Source organism: Thunnus maccoyii, chromosome 18 (genome assembly GCF_910596095.1).
Source record: "Thunnus maccoyii chromosome 18, fThuMac1.1, whole genome shotgun sequence".
In the NCBI taxonomy this organism is placed as follows: domain Eukaryota; kingdom Metazoa; phylum Chordata; class Actinopteri; order Scombriformes; family Scombridae; genus Thunnus; species Thunnus maccoyii.
In genome coordinates, this window is record NC_056550.1 from 5412712 (window position 1) to 5430418 (window position 17707).

At 38.9% G+C, this 17707-nt stretch overlaps 2 protein-coding genes across 2 annotated transcripts; both read right to left on the reverse strand.

Annotated features, from left to right (window-relative positions):
- Positions 1-1525: 1525 nt before the first annotated feature.
- LOC121884326 lies at positions 1526-11540 on the reverse strand. Its single transcript, XM_042393087.1, has 6 exons — positions 11500-11540; positions 5707-5794; positions 5346-5520; positions 3920-4054; positions 3367-3522; positions 1526-2368 (listed from the first exon to the last, which is right to left on the reverse strand). The coding sequence occupies exons 2-6, from the start codon at positions 5763-5765 to the stop codon at positions 2126-2128; spliced, it is 768 nt and encodes a 255-aa protein (XP_042249021.1). The 5' UTR covers positions 5766-5794; positions 11500-11540; the 3' UTR covers positions 1526-2125.
- On the reverse strand, positions 10403-17274 carry LOC121883860 (growth hormone secretagogue receptor type 1-like). The gene is made up of 6 exons (XM_042392317.1): positions 17100-17274; positions 16263-16565; positions 15543-15718; positions 13415-14243; positions 11353-11442; positions 10403-10602 (listed from the first exon to the last, which is right to left on the reverse strand). The coding sequence occupies exons 2-6, from the start codon at positions 16396-16398 to the stop codon at positions 10403-10405; spliced, it is 1431 nt and encodes a 476-aa protein (XP_042248251.1). The 5' UTR covers positions 16399-16565; positions 17100-17274.
- Between the last annotated feature and the right edge of the window lie 433 nt (positions 17275-17707).

The window sequence follows — 17707 nt, forward strand, 5'->3', positions numbered from 1 at the left end:
CTTCCAGGTCTGTCCCAGTCACTATTTCAACTCCCTGGATCAATGAAAGTATTAGACAGCAAAGAGGGGAATATAGGAAAGCAGAACGTGGACGAAAAAAAACAGTCTTGAAACCCATCAGTGGATGACCCAAAATTTTCTCCATCTAAACCCTGGCAAAACTGAAGTTCCTTTAATTGGTCCTGAAATCTTTGCCAGTGCTGCTACTCAGTTTATTGGCCCACTTTACCCAAACATTAAATCCACTGCTAAGAATCTCGGTATCATCTTTGACCAGTATATGACATTTGACCATCATGTGAATAAGCTTCTAAATCCTGTTTTCTTTAGTTAAGAAATATTGCGAAAATAAGACCTATATTGCCCCTTACTGTTCTTGAACAATTAATCCACACATTCATTTTCTCCCAGATAGACTACTGTAACTCCCTTTACACCTGCCTCAGTCAGTCTTCTCTGAAACGTCTACAGTTAATCCAAAATACAGCAGCTAGACTTCTTACCAGAACTAGCCATAGGTCCCACATTACCCCTGTTCTTGCATCCCTCCATTGGCTTCCGTTACAATTCAGAATAAACTACAAGATCCTGCTGATTACATATAAAGCACTCCATGACCTCGCCCCTAGCTACATTTCTGAGCTCCTTGTGCCCCATTCCACCTCACAACCTCTCCGATCCTCAAATCTTGGCCTTCTATCTATCCCCCTCACAAACCGCAAATCAAAAGGTGACTGCACATTTGCATTCCTAGCCCCAACTCTGGAGTCATCTTCCACAATCTGTTAGATTGGCTGAATCCTTGGACTGTTTTAAATGACGCCTCAAAACCCATTTAAATCTGCAAGCCTTTCTATAGACCTCCCTTCTTGTTTCCATGTCCTGCTTTATTTCATTCTGGTTGATTTCTCTCTAAGTCATGTTTGTCTATTTTGTTTGTCTATCTGTTTCAACTTTGCATGTGTCTGTGAAGCACTTTGTAACTGTGTGTTTTAAAAAGTGCTATACAAATAAAAGCTTACTTACTTACTTACTTACTTACTTACGCTAATTTTAGCTTTACAAGTTGGTTAAAAACACTGTGTCCAGCTGACTTTTTAATGTTTCCAGCTGACTCATTTTAAAACAAGAATGCTGTAAAAGGTCTTAAATATGCACTATATGGCTAACTACATACATATTATGCTGAAAGACTACATGTCCCCGACAAACATTAGCATCTTCACTAGTTGATGATCCATGTAGTAGATGTCGAATTACAGAAATATTGTTGCTCTTGTATTGCAGAGCTAGTTAGTCCTATTTTTGTAAGTATGATGAGGAATATTTGTAAAATCATTTCATCATTTTATTCTAACATGATCTGTTTAGCTGCTTAGCTTACATACTTGGACAAGCAAGACAGAGGTTGGATTTATGCTTTATTGTTTGTATTTTTCAAACAGCAGGTTTCACTTTTAACATTACAAGAGAACGTCTCACTAAACATCCGATGTCCATGGATGGTTTTTTTGGGGGGCTTTGCCCTAAAAGCCAGCTTTGAGGACTTACCCACATATTCAGCAAATGTAATGATATCTTGGATAGCAAGTTTTGCTTGGGTTGCTGAATTATAAACCTCCCCAAATTCAGTAAAGCAGGACAGAACCACTGACATTAGCCTAAACTCTGATATGGTAGCATCCAGAACAGGCCTCCACACCATGAGGAAATACTACACAGTGGATGACCTAGTTGTGTGAACAAAGCTTTTTTTTTTTTAACATAACCTATAACCCCACAAAATTTTGTAGTATGACCCTTGCCTTGGAAGTAATGCTGGGTTAAGTATACTATCGGTCATGAGCTAGTTAGCCAGGCATGCTGCCACAGCTTATGTTAGAGCAGACAAACATACAGTAAAATCAATTTCTTACTCTTGTATTTTTGGTTTTGGAGAGGTTAAAAAAAATCATCATCCAAACTCTTCATATTCAGAGTATTGCTCATATTACAGCCCCATGCACAACATGTCAGCATGTGAAGACATTCAATGCTTGACAGGCCTGCAGTACCTAGTTACAGTTGATGGGGTTTATCTGTGCTGGATAGATCATCAATCATAGCTTGTCAGTCTTAATTGTTCTCAAGCCATGCTCAGCAGAAAGTGTCCTTGCTGTGCCATCAGAGCTTCATGGTGCTTGTGGGAGCTCTGGAAGAACTCCTTCCCCCTCTGCAGGTTCTGGGCTGACAGGAAATTCTCCACCAGAGCTCGCTGGATAGCCCTACGCTCACAGATTCGATGGCGAACCTCATGGCTTACATTTTTCAGAGGCTCCACTATCAGCAACCCACTAGGGCCAGGGCTCAAGGCTGGCAACACTTTAACCTGGTGACAGAGGGAGGAATTGTGGACTAATGCTTATGTTTTATATGTTTCCATGATCAGAAATGCAAAATTCTGCTGCTTTAAAATCAGTATCAGATTATTCTGCAGACCTTAAAATAAAGCTTAAGTAAACAGACAGTATACACTTGGCTGTCAGTTTATTAGGTTGATGAGCTATAATGACGCTTTAACATTTAGTTTTTGTTGAAAATGTTTTAGAGAGGTGCTGATTCAAATTTGTTGAAATTTTGGAGGGTGTTGAACTGTATGGGTGATTAAAAGTTGTCCACCAATGGGTTTCATAATGCCCAAGTTTACAGTCATCATATAATGGTCACTGGAAGTGTATGAAGTTAATGGTAATTAACTTAATACTATGGCGAGGTTGACCGTTTAATCCCTGGCTCTTCATGGCCTGGTGTCCTTAAGCAAGTCAATGAATTGCTTCCAATGGTTAGGACAGAGACTTGCATGGTAGCTCTGCCAGAATTGGTGTTTTTGAATGGGTGAATAAGAGGCAGATCAAATCTGGGGTCCTCAGATCAGGACTTATTGGTTGTCCCTTGCTCAAGGCTCAAGACAAAATGAGACCATGCTTTTGAGGTTGTAGGTCCTAAACTTCTGAACTCTGCCCTATTGGATTTCAGTTCTGCAGACACTGTGGACACCTTTAAAAAGCAACTCAAGACCCATTTGTTTAGACTTGTTTTTGTTTAATTTGTTTTGTTTATTTCTGTTTTTGCCTTATGTTTTTAGCTGGATGTCTGCATTTAATGTTTGTTGCTCTGTCTCTTATTTGCTTTTTTTTATTTGCTTGTTGTTTGTTTTTATTGTGAAGCACTTTTTGACGTCTGCTCTTGAAAGGTGCTATATGAATAAACATTATTATTAGTTCAGTGGGTAGTAAATCTCTACACAGTGATCTGGATAACAGATTCTTTCACTTTCCCCTATTTATAAATAATTTAGAATGGTGTCATAAAAGTAGAGAGCAGTACCGTTTTGAGCAGATACTCTTTGTAAGCCTTGAGCAGAGGGTCAACCCGATGCAGGTAGTCCAGACTTAAGCGCTCTCCGGCTGAGGGGTTGGTCAAGCGATTCCAATGGAGAAAGGTGTGAATGTGGAGAGCAGCTCCGTTGATCCATTGCTTCACCTGCACACAAAAGGAAACAAGAATGGCTTTACACACCTTCACTCTAACCCTGTTTTTAAGCTTTAACCCAGGATTACTACATTTTGTTTGGACAAATTTGAGCCAGCCATACAGAAGATTCAGGATCGGCAAACCCAAGGTTAAAGCAAAGATTGTCTCACTTCTTAAATCTAGATGGATTGATGAATTATCGCAGGGTTAATTGGCCAAAAGCACTATTTATGATTTTTTGGATACAGTGTAGCAAATGACACACAGCCAGATATGGTTAGCAGTGATACCAGAGGTAATAGCATTAATAGTAGTTGTGAAAGAAGCAGTAATAACACACAGACAAGCACCATTGTTAATATTATTTGTAATTCTATAGTTGTTTTGTTTCAACGATGAGGCTGACCCCAGCAGAGCTGAGTGTGATCCTCTCCAGCGACACCATCCTCCCATAGAAATCCATCAGCTCGGTCCGGAGCTTTCTCTCGTAGCTCTCCAGCAGTGCTGCCATCTTGTCCTGGTCATTGGCTGTGCCAGGAACCTGCCATGTTAGATGATTGTTAGATTGAATCATGTCTTCATACACGAGTTCATCACAAAATATTGTCAGATTGATAAATATAGCAGCAAGTGGACATTGATGAGGCCCAGGCCTAACTTGATCCATCATTTTGGAATAGTTCAACATTTCCACGGCTTTGGAAGCATTTTAAAATATAAATATAAAATATTTGCCTGTTTGTGTGCTTAACTGACAATTTACTGATCCTAGAACGGAAATGATGTCTAAAATACATAAAATCTCATATTGCACTTTGTTTTGATGGTGATACTAGTTTGACAATATGTGTTCTTTTAGAAAATATGGCTTTGTGGACGTTACATCATAACAAGTGTAGTCTCTAGTTTAAGACTCAATCTCAAAATATGCATCGAATATCTCTGATATACCGTATGAAGTCTATACATGTTGCATGTAAAATTTAGCTGAAACTGAAAATATGTGAAAAAGCTTGAGCAAAGAAAAGTGAGTGATCTATTTTAAATTTCATAATTCATACTTATGTGTGGGCTTGAATAATGCAATTATTATCATTATGGTTACTGCACTGCTTGCAGAATCCAGCCACCTGTTTGAGGAATTCACTGGCAATGGAGCTGATGTCTGATCCTGCATCAGCCCCAAATATCCTGTGTATGGGATCTGGAGGTTGGGAGCGGGCCTCAGGGCTCCTTGAGCCCAAGCCAGTGGTCTGGTGATGGGCTAGCATCTCAAATAGAATAGAGAGGGCCAGGGCAACAACGCCCACACCCCCATAACTCACCTATAAACACACACAGAAAAACAATTGTGCATAATCGTTTAGAGGTTATCCAAACCTTTTAGACAAAGTTGTCTTTTCCACATTTATATGTTGTCCATTCGTTAGAATACAGTTAATGCCTCCGGAACTCGCACCCTACATTTCCATTAACATGTTTATCAAACGGTTCTGAACATGTGATCTTTTCATTTAACGGTGAACCACATGTGGACATGCACTCAGCTTTTTGCACATAACTCAGAAAAAAATGCCAAAATGTAAATGTACACAAATGTAAACTAACCTGTAAATCTGTCATAGTGGGTAATTGTATCTTTTTGTTGCCTCTTTAACCCCTTTGTCGCCAATAACATCTCAAGTACTTTTTGGCAAAATAATAATAGAGAAAACTCTGTATAACTTATATTTATGTCTCCCAAGATCACCTTCAATGTCCTGAATAGTGACAGGTGATGGATGCAGAGTGTACCAAACTAAACCACACAGCAGTATGATGCGTTCTCTGACCGTGGTGTTTCCTCCGAACAAGGTGTTGAGGTCTTGGTTGAAGGCAATCCTCTGCTGTCGAGTCATGCCGCTCTGCAGGGTGGAGTACTGCTGCTCCAGCACCGAGGATGAGTTCAGGGATAGCAGAGAGGCCAGGGAGGCATCCAGGGAGGCATCAGGAACCAGGCCTGCATGGCTGGAGAGTCACAGAAATCTGGGTTGGACTGATGTGGCCGAATTTTCAGAGCTTATTTTATCACTCAGCTGCCTCACAACCAGCCTTACTGTTGACCACTGAGCAATTTTAGCTACATCTTTTTTTCAAGCTGCTCTGTATTTTAAAGACACAAAGAAAAAGTCAAATTGCTGCCTCTTTGCATACCTGGCGATGTTGTACAGACAGTCTATGGTCTTTGGAGAAGCACTGCAGTTTGTTCCCATTTCTCAGTATCCAGAGTGACTGAAGATAACTGCACAGAAAGTGGTGTGAAAATGAATAAACAGGAAAGTAGAGTTGCTGTTACTGGCGATTCAGCAGGAAATCAACAGTGTGTTCAAGTTTCTGTCAGTGGGTACAAAGTCTAGACACATGCAGGGTGAATACACACACAAACATGGCAAACAAACTGATCAAATACAGAGATGCCCCTACACATGCAGTACACCAGTGGTAGGCAAATAGTAACATGTGGGCCAAAGCTGGCCCTCCAGCAAAAACATTTGGTTCCTAAAGAAAGCTGAACTTTCACGTTAGTTTGCGTCAAAACCTTTGTCACTTTTACACATGCAGTTTGGTAGTGGAAACAGAGGAAAAATCTTCATATATGTTTACCAAATTTGTATTAATATTAGTTGCTCTAAATTTGTTGTTCCTCACTCATTAATGGGAAAAATGACATTTGCTGTTGGATACAGTCCTGAAAGGAACAGTTTAATCTATCAATTATATTCTCAAATTAATAAAAATGAAAATAAAATATTGGAAAAATACAAGCCTGTGGAACAACGATGAAAAAATTGGCCCAAGGTTGAATGTAACTGCTGACTCCCTCTATATGAGGTCTAACGACAATGATCTGCTTTTAGATTAAGCTTAGAGAAAGATTACATTCAGTCCATTAAAATTAGCTTTAATGTTTGACACATAACCCTCATAAAACCACAAGATCTAGTTTTACCCTTCAGAAATAACAAGCCAGGTTAGCTGTTTCCCCATTTGGGCTAAGCTTAACCTAACCAGCTACTAGTGATAGCAGTAGATTGGTATCAATCTAACTCTTGGCAAGAGAGCAAATAAGCATACAGTATTTCCCAAAATGTCAAACTAAAATTTTTACGATTGGCTACCAGTGGTTGCAGGACAGAATATGCCAGTGGTCCAAGTATTTATCCACTGAGCATTGAAAATAATCAGCTTGTCAAGAAGGTCAAAAGGAATAAATGAGCTTTGGACTGCAAACTTGGTTTTAGACTCCAGGCCCACCTGGTAAAAGGTGGGTATACTCTCCCCTGTCTAATCTACCATTATTCTACCCTTAAAGAACGAGTTCACAGTGTTTCAAGTCTGTCTTAAAACAACAGTCAGGTGCCCATATGACCACTGAAAGAGGTTTTCCTCACTGTAATCATTCCTCCTGTTCATACTGGCTGTTAAAAAGATCCCCATGCAATGTGCTAATAATAATAATAATAATATTACAATTATCAATGTAAGTGATGGGGGTCAAAATCCACAAGCCTCCGTCTGTGCAAAAGTGCATTTAAAAGTTAATCTGAAGCTTATTTGAGGCTTCAGCAGTCTGAGTTAGTCATATCAAGTGGATATCTGCCACATTTGCAGTCTTTTTAGCATAAAATTACCTCTTTGTGTTTCCTCAAACAGTGTTTCCTTGTTGAGCTGCGGTGGAAGTATAGTGAGAAAAAGAGGGACACTGTAAAGTTGAAAGATATCTACTTGATTTGATTCATTTGGACGACTGAAGCTTCATATTAGCTTCAGATAAACTTCAGATAAACTCAGATAAAATACATTTTTTCATGGGAGAAGGACTCTGGATTTTGGCTCCCATCACTTACATTGTAAGTGCATTATGAAGGGATCTAATGTTCAGTATGAACAGGAGGAATGATTACAGCAAGAAAAAACTATTTCAATGTTCATTTGGGCACCAGCCTGTTGTTTTAAGACAGACTTAAAAATTGTGAACCTGTCCTTTAAGCAAAGAACTAAACCCACTCGCTTGTTCCATCTGTGAAACTACGAACTGAAAATACATACTGTCTGCTGGCTGTCAGTCATAGCAACTTTTAACAAAAGACATGAGGCAGTGCAAAGGGTTTGGTAAGTCAGCCAACATTTTATATAAATACATATCAAGCAAAGCCTATAATATTCAAACAAATAAGACTGCATTTATGTGTCAAATACAAGCAAAACACGAGAAAGGAAGACAACAATAAGCAAAAACAGCAGATTCTATATTTATAACAACAGTGCTTACAGTAATAGCAGCCATAGCTATAGTATGAGCCATATCAACAATATGTGAGACACTTGATAGATAATGACTAATATAGAGGGTATGATATTGATTTTCTGCCATCATTCAAACTGAGTAGACTAGAAATCTCCCAACAAAAGTACAACTTTAATTTTGCACATTTCTCCTACTGTCATGAAGAAATGAGAATCAGGTCTCAGTTTTATAGATTCATAGTTCTAAAAAAAGACATCATCTCATGGCAGAAATGGCCTGGTTTACAAACACAATCAAATCAATTGTCCCTTAGCCTGAGGCCAGTCTGTCCACCAAACTTCAGGAAATCCATTCTGAAGTGTTTCCTGCTGACAGTCACAGAGACTGACATAGGTGAAAACATAACCTCCGTGGCAGAGGTGATATAACCTCAACTGTGAATCAAATAAAGGCATTTATATCAGTATATGACACATCAGGACACGAAATGTAATACAGATTACATCAAAACACATCAGCCTGTATGAAACTACATGACCCAAAATGATAGCCCTATTCTGTGTGTGTGTGTGTGTGTGTGTGTGCATCAGAGGATGTGTGCACACAATTTGAGCATGACACTGTTACCATAATGAAACCTTACTTACATACACATAAAATTTCCCCTGTACACTATAAATGTACAGGTTGTGGAGAGTACCTCATTTAAAATATACACAATCAAAGTTAGTTAGCCCTACTTTAAAACATTGAGACATATAGATTTTCACTAAGCTAAAATAACTGTATTGCTAAGGTACTGCATGTTTATATAAACTATGTGGATATTTAGCTAATTAGTCACTGGTTGTTGTAGTGATTCTTCCTGTCCTTATTGGTCATAAAGTGATCCCTTCCTTGTGTGACTATAGTGTAAGAAACGAGGGACAAAATCAATGGTCCTCGCTTCAAGGCTTCAGCAGAATGAGGGAAACACTAAGAAGGAATTTCATACTAAAAAGACTGTAACTTTAGACAATACTCATTTGATTTGGCTAGCTCAAACTGCTAAAACAAAAGTTAAACTACTTTGCATCAGAGGCACAGTCTATGGCCCAAATATAAATAACAGGGTAGCCCTACCACCAAATTCAAAACAGTTATTTATATAGTTATATAATTTATTATATAGTTATTAGCCCCAAATTAATTCACATCTTGTAATAGACTGTCTAACAGTGCTCCACAACTAAGAGCTATTCATATTTTCTTAATATTTTCTCTTTACATCAGTTATTTTTGCAAACATAGCATCTATTTATCAAACTCTTCAAAGCTCCTAGATACCCATAGTCAACCCACACAGGTGTTTTCACTTATGTTGCCTGATAGAGTCTATTGACCATATGTGTTTCAGCACCAAAGAAGTGCTCCAATTACATAATTTTGTCTTTTCACTTCCTGTCTACATCAGAAGTGGTGATGTGTTGCATTGTGTACACTTACTTCTGCTGCTTGGAATCAGCCTGCACCTATATATTAGCAAATATCTGACCACTTTTATAACATGCAACATGACTAACAGAGCCGAGAGATAGTCATGATGGCAGGTCAGAATGTGTTGGTATTGTGTTTTATTTCATGTTTGTAACAATATGATATCATAATAGAAGTTGTCTTAGTGTGGTCATTCAAAATGCGTGCTAATATGCCAATATGGTCATATTTATTCATCCAAAATACACATTGGAGATGTTGCACAGTGGAGACTCATTAGGTCCTGTGTTCCATGGCATGAGACAAGCTAATTATTCCAAATTTTATTATCAATAATAAATTATATTTCAGCTGCTCAGTGGCCACCAAGACAGACTGTGGTTGTACTGGGCAGCTTCCAGTTGTGAATGTATGTAACCGTGTCAATGGGATCAGGTAATAACTGATCATGGTAATAACTTTTCTATTTAAAGTGGAACGTAATTTTACACAGGATTGCACAGATTGTCTCTTTAACCTGATTTCTGTGGTGGATGTGGTTGTGTCAGGCTATACTGTATGACCTCCTCAAATATATAGGCATGTGTTCCCAAATTTGAGAGAATTCTAGCAGGTTTTCACTGAACCGATCAGTACCTAGACTTTTTACTGGTATTTATTACAGCCCACAAAAGTTAAGAGACAAAGCAAATGGGCGGGCTGCATAGGCTAGCGTCAATAAGTGAACAGATGGTGCTTGATTGACATCTATCCCAGAATGACATCCGGCAAGACAATGTACACAGTTATCATTGTTATTAGCTAATTAGTCACATCATGTAATTCCCAGCATAGGTCTAATTAGCCAGAGTAATTGAAAACACCTGTGCGGGTGTTCAGGGCCTTTAATTAGATATGACAGTGGGCTGCAATTTATATGGTCATGGCTTTTGTAGTCGGTAATGACCACTATACATTACCAAGACATTGTTTTATTAAAAGATATTAAGGCATAAACTGTTCTTGATTGTTTCCCCTTTTTTGCATGTCTGTGCATACATGTCATGGCATTTCCTGTTTATAATTGTTTGCAGTCAAGTTTGAATGCAGTGTGTGCGCCCATCTCCGTGCATACAGTATTTGCCCTTACAAAGTGGTCGTGGAGTGCTGTGCCGTGAGTGTTCGCAGGCGGTGAGACTGTGTTTGAGAGTGTGTGTGTATGAGGCTGTGTACAGCGTGTCTATATCTGGCAGACATCAGGTTGTACAGTAAAGGATTGACAGCAGCACTTAGGTAGAAGAGGACAGAGGACACCAGGTTAAAATACTGAGACAGATAGTACAAAAAATACAAGTGTGTGTCACCGTGTGTGTATGTATTGTTGAAGTGTGTGTCATTGTATAGGCCTGTGGGTGTCACATCGTATGTGCTTATGTCTGCAGTGGTAGGTGTGTGATTATGTGTGTTGTTATTCTGTGAGTTTATGCAAATGTATGAGTCTGCACAGCTCAGTCTGTTGGTGTGTGTACTAGCGCTTGTGTCAGTATGGAAACTAATATGTGCATTTTTGTTTGTGTCATTTTGTGTACTTGTCTGTGTGCTGGTATGTATTTTACTGTTTGTGTTTCTTTTCTCATTAAATCTGGATAATTGTGTATTAATACGTGTTGGATCATTGTGTGTTTCAGTGTGTGTAGTTGTATCTGTATCTGTTTCAGTGTTCAGATCCACAGTTTGTGTGCTTGTGTCTATATGTTGCCCTCTGGTGTGTGATATAACATGAGAATATAAATGTTTGTCTGTGCTCATATCATCAGTGTGTGTTTCAGTGTCTGTGTCTGCCAAGTGTGTATCTACGTTAGTGTGTGTGCTGAATTTGGTCTTTACACAGATGTCACAGAATATTTCATCTCTCTCGGTGTGAGCGTCTGCTGTCATCTTTCCAGTTGTGGACGGGGTCTTGGGGTGCTTGTCTGAGTGGCTAATGGGTTTATTAACATTGTGTATGTTAATATCTTTCTCTGACATCTGTATGCTGACATCAGAGAGCATGTTAATGTCTTCATGTGAGTTTGTTTCCATGTATGTTTCCTGTCTGTCAGTACCAGTGCCCAGAGAAAGAGAGAATATTGTCCGACCGACATGGAAGGGCAGCCAGCAGAGGACAAACGCCAAGACAATCACTCCTGAAGGAGATGAAGAGACAGAGAGGTACAGGAGGAGCACATTAGAATCATTGATACCTGAAGGTGATGAAAGAAGTTTCTTCCACTATTAAGCACAGATGCTGTGATTAAGTAGTCTCCAAGCACTGCCCTGATGTTGGAAAGGACTATAGTGAGTTTACAAAATACAGCTGCAACAATTAGTCGATTAATTGATTAGTTGTCAACTAATCAATTAATAGCCAACTATTTTGATAATTGACCAATTGTTTTGAGTCATTTTTAAAGAAAAAAAATGTTAATATTGTCTGGTTTATTTGGTCTTTTGTGACAGTAAACTGAATATCTTTGGGTTGTGGACTGTTAAGGACAAAACAAAACATTTGAGGACATCACCTAGGTCAATATTTTTTACCATATTACATTTTAAAGACCAAAAAAGTAATTGATTAATCAAGAAAATAATCAACAGATTAATCAGTACTGAAAATAATCATTAGTTGTAGCCATACTACAAAGCGCATATTAGCTGTCCATATAATGAGAAATTCTACAAAGATTTGGAAAGGCATAGTTTGACATTTTGGGAGATATACTTTTTTCCTTTCTTTCCAAGAAGAATTCTTCCCAAGGCTTAGCACAATAATTGGAAATAACGGGAAACAGTTAACTCTGTCCAAAGGTAACAAAATCCCCTTACCAGCACCACTAAAGTTAAAAAATTAACATGTTATATCTCATTTGTTTTGCTCTGACTCCAGAATGTTACTGTGCCCAGCCAAGAAAAAGTCTGGCACATAATCTCCAAAACCACATGTCGCTTTTACACTTCAGTTTTTGTATTGTTTGTGAGGTTTAGAGTTTCTAGTAGACAGATTTGTTTCCTTCTGACAGAGCCAGGCTATAGTATAAAAGGAACTTTTAGGAAAAACATTTATTCTCTGTCTTGCCAAGAGTTAAATGAGAAGATTGATACCACTCTGGGTAAATTGAAGCTAAACTAGGTGGTAGGTGGTAACTAAATCCACCTACTAGCACTCCTAAAGCTGACTAATTAACACTTTATACCTTACACACATAACCCCCTGTAAAATCACAACATGACATTTTTACACTTAGGTTTTGTATGGATTAAACAAATGAGATACAAGTTCTTAATTTGTAAGATCAGATGCCTCAGCAGAAAGCCAATCTTGAAAAATGTTACCAAAGTTGTGGACAGTTATCTTCTGTTCTGTAAAAAAAAAAAAAAAAAAAAAAAAGACGAGGTATTTGTTTTAATATTATAAAATTTAAATCTGGAGTATGGGACTTTTACATATAAATGAATGTCCATTACATTCAAGCCCTTGCCAAACCAGTTCACAAAATGCTGATTAAGCCTATCACCTCAAGGTAAATCTCTCTGTGTTTCGCAGTATACCAGAGTTTTTAAATCTGGTGTCTGTGGCGACTTTCCCACACTGGCGCACCAGTATTGATAAGTTTTAAGTCAACCAGCAATGATTGGTTTGCCAGAGCTAAAGGGGGGAGCAACCATGGATGTATTATGAGAACTGGATATAGCGTCGGAGGCGGGGCTCCATTCATTACTACGAAAGTTGCTCAGTGGTGCATGAAGCCAAAAAAGAGATAGGAAGAGAAAGGAAGAGAGCAACAGTTGTGACAGAGTAGGCTGCAGCAGGCTGCAGGCATACATCATAAGCATGCGTTGACAGTGTTTGTGTAATAACTCTCACTGCCAGAAGGGGGAAATGAAAGTTCTGCACTGCAGGTTCAATATTTTCTATAATAGATATATACAGGGCTTATCTATTATTTTTCTTTCTCTCTTCTCCATCACGCCACAACATTAAATTGTATATTACTGCTGTTACATGATGCAAGTAGTAATATTTTATCATTTCATGTTTTCTGACTGTTTCACTGTATGTTCTTGTTCTTTATAATAAAGCAAATACCTGAGTGTGTGTTTGCAAGTGTGTTTCCTCACCCAGCATTTTGACAGTGTGTCGGTGACTCTGGTCTCTACGGCTGCTCTGCGGACGGAGCCACAGTGTCCTTCCAATCAGGCTGTAGACTAGTCCCAGGACGCAGAGTGGTATCAAGAAGTACAAGTTGGAGAGAATCATCATGGCCGACAACAGGCCGGAGGAGACAGCATAGTGTGTGCAGCGACACTCCCTCATGTCAGTCTCTTCCCTTCCTCCTCCCTCGTCTTCTTTCATTGTATTTTGCTGCTCTCTATGAACTTCCATCTTTCCCTCTCTTTCTTCTTGTTTTTCATCTTTCATTTCTCCTCCATCTCTTTGTTTCCTCTCATCTATCTCTCCTATTCCCAATTTTCTTTCCTCTTTATCTCCAACCCATTTCAACTCCCCAAGTCTTTCACCCCATCCCTTTGTCTCACTTTCCTCCCACTTCATTCCCTCTAATCCTCCATCCATCAAGGCCATGTGTTCACTTCTGCTTTCCCCTCCACCTGTTATAAATCCTCCCTGTTCTCCTTCCCCACCTGTCCACCTTCCGTCCTCCCTCCATCCGCTGATCGCTCGCTCCTCTCCCCCAACTTCCTCCACTCCAACCATGACCAACACCGGTGCTGCACTGACAGCTGCACCCAGCCAAAGGCAGCCAATAAGAGTCCTGGTTCTGCGCCGTGTCACTTGCGTCTTGGCCATGATTGGCCAGCAGACCGCCAGGTACCTCTCCAGGGAGAGGAAGGTGATATGGAGGATGGTACAGAAGGTGCAGCACTCTGAGAGGAACATGGTCAGCTTACAGGCAAGGTCTCCTAAGGGCCAGGGTCTGGGCCTCCAGAGCTAGCAGGGACAGAGACAGGACAATTATTTTACCTCAGTCTCAGTCAAATGTAAGCTGTAAACGTTAGCATGTTATCAACTAGCTTTCTGTAGTAACATACACCTCATCAGTTGACAACAGTTTTGTTGGGTTACAGATTACAATAGAAAAAAAACCCAGTTCATGATAGCACATCCACTGTATGGAGAGTTTAGGCTAACGCTAGCAGCTCTGTCCTACTCTTTATTGAATTTGGGGAAGTTTACACTCACTCAGCCCCAGCCAAATTCATTATCTGAGATAGCGTTACGTTCTTCAAACATATTGGTTAATCCTCATCCTAAAAGCCTTTTCTCTTGTAACATTAAAAGAGAAAGGAAGTGTTTGAAAATAACAATAAACCATAAATCTATAACCTCTGTCTTGCTTGTCTAAGTATGTAAGCTAAGCATCTATATATCATATACTGTGATCATTGTTTATTGTGTTATATGTTATGTCTGTCTATGTGTGCTGTTGACACTGTGTACGGAAGGTTCTTTTCCATGATGTACTGAAAACAAATTCCACCAACTCTGGTCGAGTGGCCATTAAATTAAAGTGAAGTGAAGTATGTTCTTCAATAATGCCTCCATCTGAGTTTCGAGAGATTTTCCCAATACCCATTTTGTCACCTTACTGTACCCCCACAGTTTTGCTAGCATATTGTGATAATGTGTGATAATTACATAGGTTCTGCTAAATATCAGTGTTATTACCACCTTTTTTCTCAAACGTCTGTTTTATTTTCCAGTGCTATATTTACAAATATGCTTTCTCCATTCCTCTAAAATACCCATTTTTTACTCCCTCCCCATGATCTTGTTTCCTTCCACTGCACCTACATTTAAGTACCAGAAGAAACCATAGAGTATTTTATTAGTTTCTGATTCGTACAACAAATTGACACTGTAAAACATGACCTGTATTATAAAGTGTTATCAATGTATTTACTCACACTTAAATGTCATGTATTTTCCATGCCACTGTGCAGAGGAAATGAAAGAAGAAGGACATAAGAACACTCTGGGTATGACATGACTAGTGAGTATAATAGAACAAAACTTAATTTGGCAGCAGGGATCCCCCTGAGGGAAAGGTTGCGAGGGCTTGTTTAAACTACTATTGGAGCACACCGCTATTCTCAACAGAAGCAAATGCATCATGCCCCCCTCTTCTGTAAATGCACCTTGAGGCAGAGCAAAACATCAGATATACAGTATGAGGGTCAAATCATATTGTATACCGCAACAACATGCGTGCATTAAGAAAAGGTGTACCTTATACAGATCCAGAGGCAGCAGCAGGAGTATCAACAGATCACTAACAGCCATGCTGCTCAGGTAGAGGTAGGTAGAGCCTCTCATGTGTGGACGGAGCCAAACCACCAGAATTGTTAGTATATTTCCCAGAAGACCAAGGAGCATCAGTGGAATGTAAATGACAGTCACGCACACTAGAAAATGACAGCATTGATATGTTGTTTCAGAACCACTTTGCATGTATGTGAGAACTGTACACATTGTCAGCCAAGATAGGAAAACGAAGAATAACAAGTTTTGAAGGTTCGTTCACAGATATCAATAATACTGCACCATGAGCTCATAAATACTAGCACAGCTAAGGGAATATTTTCACATTTTGGGAAATTGGCATTGCTTTTTTGCTGAGAGTTACTTGAAAAAATTGACCTGGTGTTAGCTTCATATTTATGTACAGATATGAGAGTGGTATTTATCTTATCATCTAATTCTAGGCAAGAAACGAAATAAGTGTTTCCCAAAATGTGGACCTATTCCTTTAAGACCAAAGTAAAGAGGAGAAAGATCTGATGGTGAGTTTTGAATTGTACTGTCCAGACACCACAGCTCACTTTGTTATTGTTTATTTTATTTTAATTGCAAAAATCTTGGCTGATGCAGCTTAACATTTCCATTTAATTTCCATTTACACAACACGATCATGCATTAATACTTTTTTTTCTATGATTTTTTACCCACCCAACTCAATGAATCCAAACATAGGTTCCTCCCACTGGCACTCGTTGTTTAAGCAGTTCTCTGGGAGGTTTGATGCTATGCCACAGTTTTCATCTTCACAACCACTGCCCATGTCTCCCAACTCCATTAGATCCATGATGACACAGGGTGAGGTTGGAAAGAAAGTTACAGTGGAGAAAGCAGCAGGTGAGAGGTGTGTGTCCCCCAGGTTACAGGGCACAGAGGTGACGCACACTGATGGATTTTCTATACCGTTCAATCACAGCTACACCACAGAGGATGGTGAGGGTGGAGAAGGGTTTCCTAGACAGTACAAAAGAAAAAAACACATTACAAGAAAATGCCACACACAAATGCATGCAATATAGACTTTATATATATGAATAAAGGCACGTGCAGGCACATGTGCAAAAAGGATGTGTACATTGAAACAGCAAAATTGTCACTACTGATGCAAGTTAAACTCTTTTAATTTAACACTTCACACTATTGTTAATATTTGTTCACCATATTACTGTTATTCAACCCCTGTATTGACATTAAGAAAACTGCTGTGTGCATATGAATGCATGAATACTAGAGTACAATACATTTCAAGTCAATTATTCAGTGGTTTCAAACCTTTCCAGGTAACTAATTTGGTTCTTGTTTTCCATCACAAAAGCCATCATCATCATTAACCAATGAAAATGTTATCCTTATCATTATCGTCTCCAACCACAAAAGCAATCTGTACCCAGACCTGTACATTATTGTTTACAGACGCAAAAATACACTCATGCACTCATGCACAAAGAAAAACGGGCACTTTAACTAAAGGTAAAATAAGATACTCACTGATTTAGAGAAGCTTCAGTGCCCGGTGTGTCTCTGCTGACATACACTTGTGCTTTGACTGTGACTTACAGTACACACCTACTGTATGATCTCCCTCTTTCACTCACTCTCTTATCTCTCTCTCTCTCTCTCTCTCTCTGCTCATGCCTTACTGTCGGCACAACACTACTATAAAAAAAAATCAAACTTATTGTCTTATCCCAGCTTGTACTCCCAAAACATCCTGTTTCAAGACCAAATGCATCAAAGCAATTAAGTAAGATGGACTTAACTTGCTGTTTCATTATGGTAGTTCTTTTATATACAGCATAGCAATAGGCTGTGATATTCAGATACTTTAACAGAAGTAGGTTTACTATCATAAAAACTTGAACTTTGATACTTTAAGTATCAAATGTAAAAAGTACTTACATTGTTAGATTGTTAATACTGATGACAATGCTTGTTCTGCTACACACATTCTTTTTTTTCTTTTTTTTTGGACTTTTCTCTCTTCCTTTGTGAAACATTAGACATTTTTGGGCAAATTTTGGACAATTTTGAATAATTCTTTGAAGCCACCTGAGATGTGTAAAGGAGCAGTCTGTCTTTAAATCTGCAAGTAAATA

Bases quoted from the DNA above. Each gene is read 5' to 3' on its own strand.
- LOC121884326 (XM_042393087.1), bottom strand. From the start codon at position 5,765: ATGGGAACAAACTGCAGTGCTTCTCCAAAGACCATAGACTGTCTGTAC. The intron at 3,523-3,919 runs GTCAGCCTCATC...TTTTGTGTGCAG, and splicing joins TCACACTCAGCTCTGCTGGG to GTGAAGCAATGGATCAACGG. The intron at 2,369-3,366 runs GTACTGCTCTCT...CTCTGTCACCAG, and splicing joins AAGAGTATCTGCTCAAAACG to GTTAAAGTGTTGCCAGCCTT.
- LOC121883860 (XM_042392317.1), bottom strand. From the start codon at position 16,398: ATGGATCTAATGGAGTTGGGAGACATGGGCAGTGGTTGTGAAGATGAA. The intron at 15,719-16,262 runs GTGGGTAAAAAA...GTCATTTTCTAG, and splicing joins GTTTGGATTCATTGAGTTGG to TGTGCGTGACTGTCATTTAC. The intron at 14,244-15,542 runs GTACACCTTTTC...TGTCCCTGCTAG, and splicing joins TGCCTCTGGATCTGTATAAG to CTCTGGAGGCCCAGACCCTG.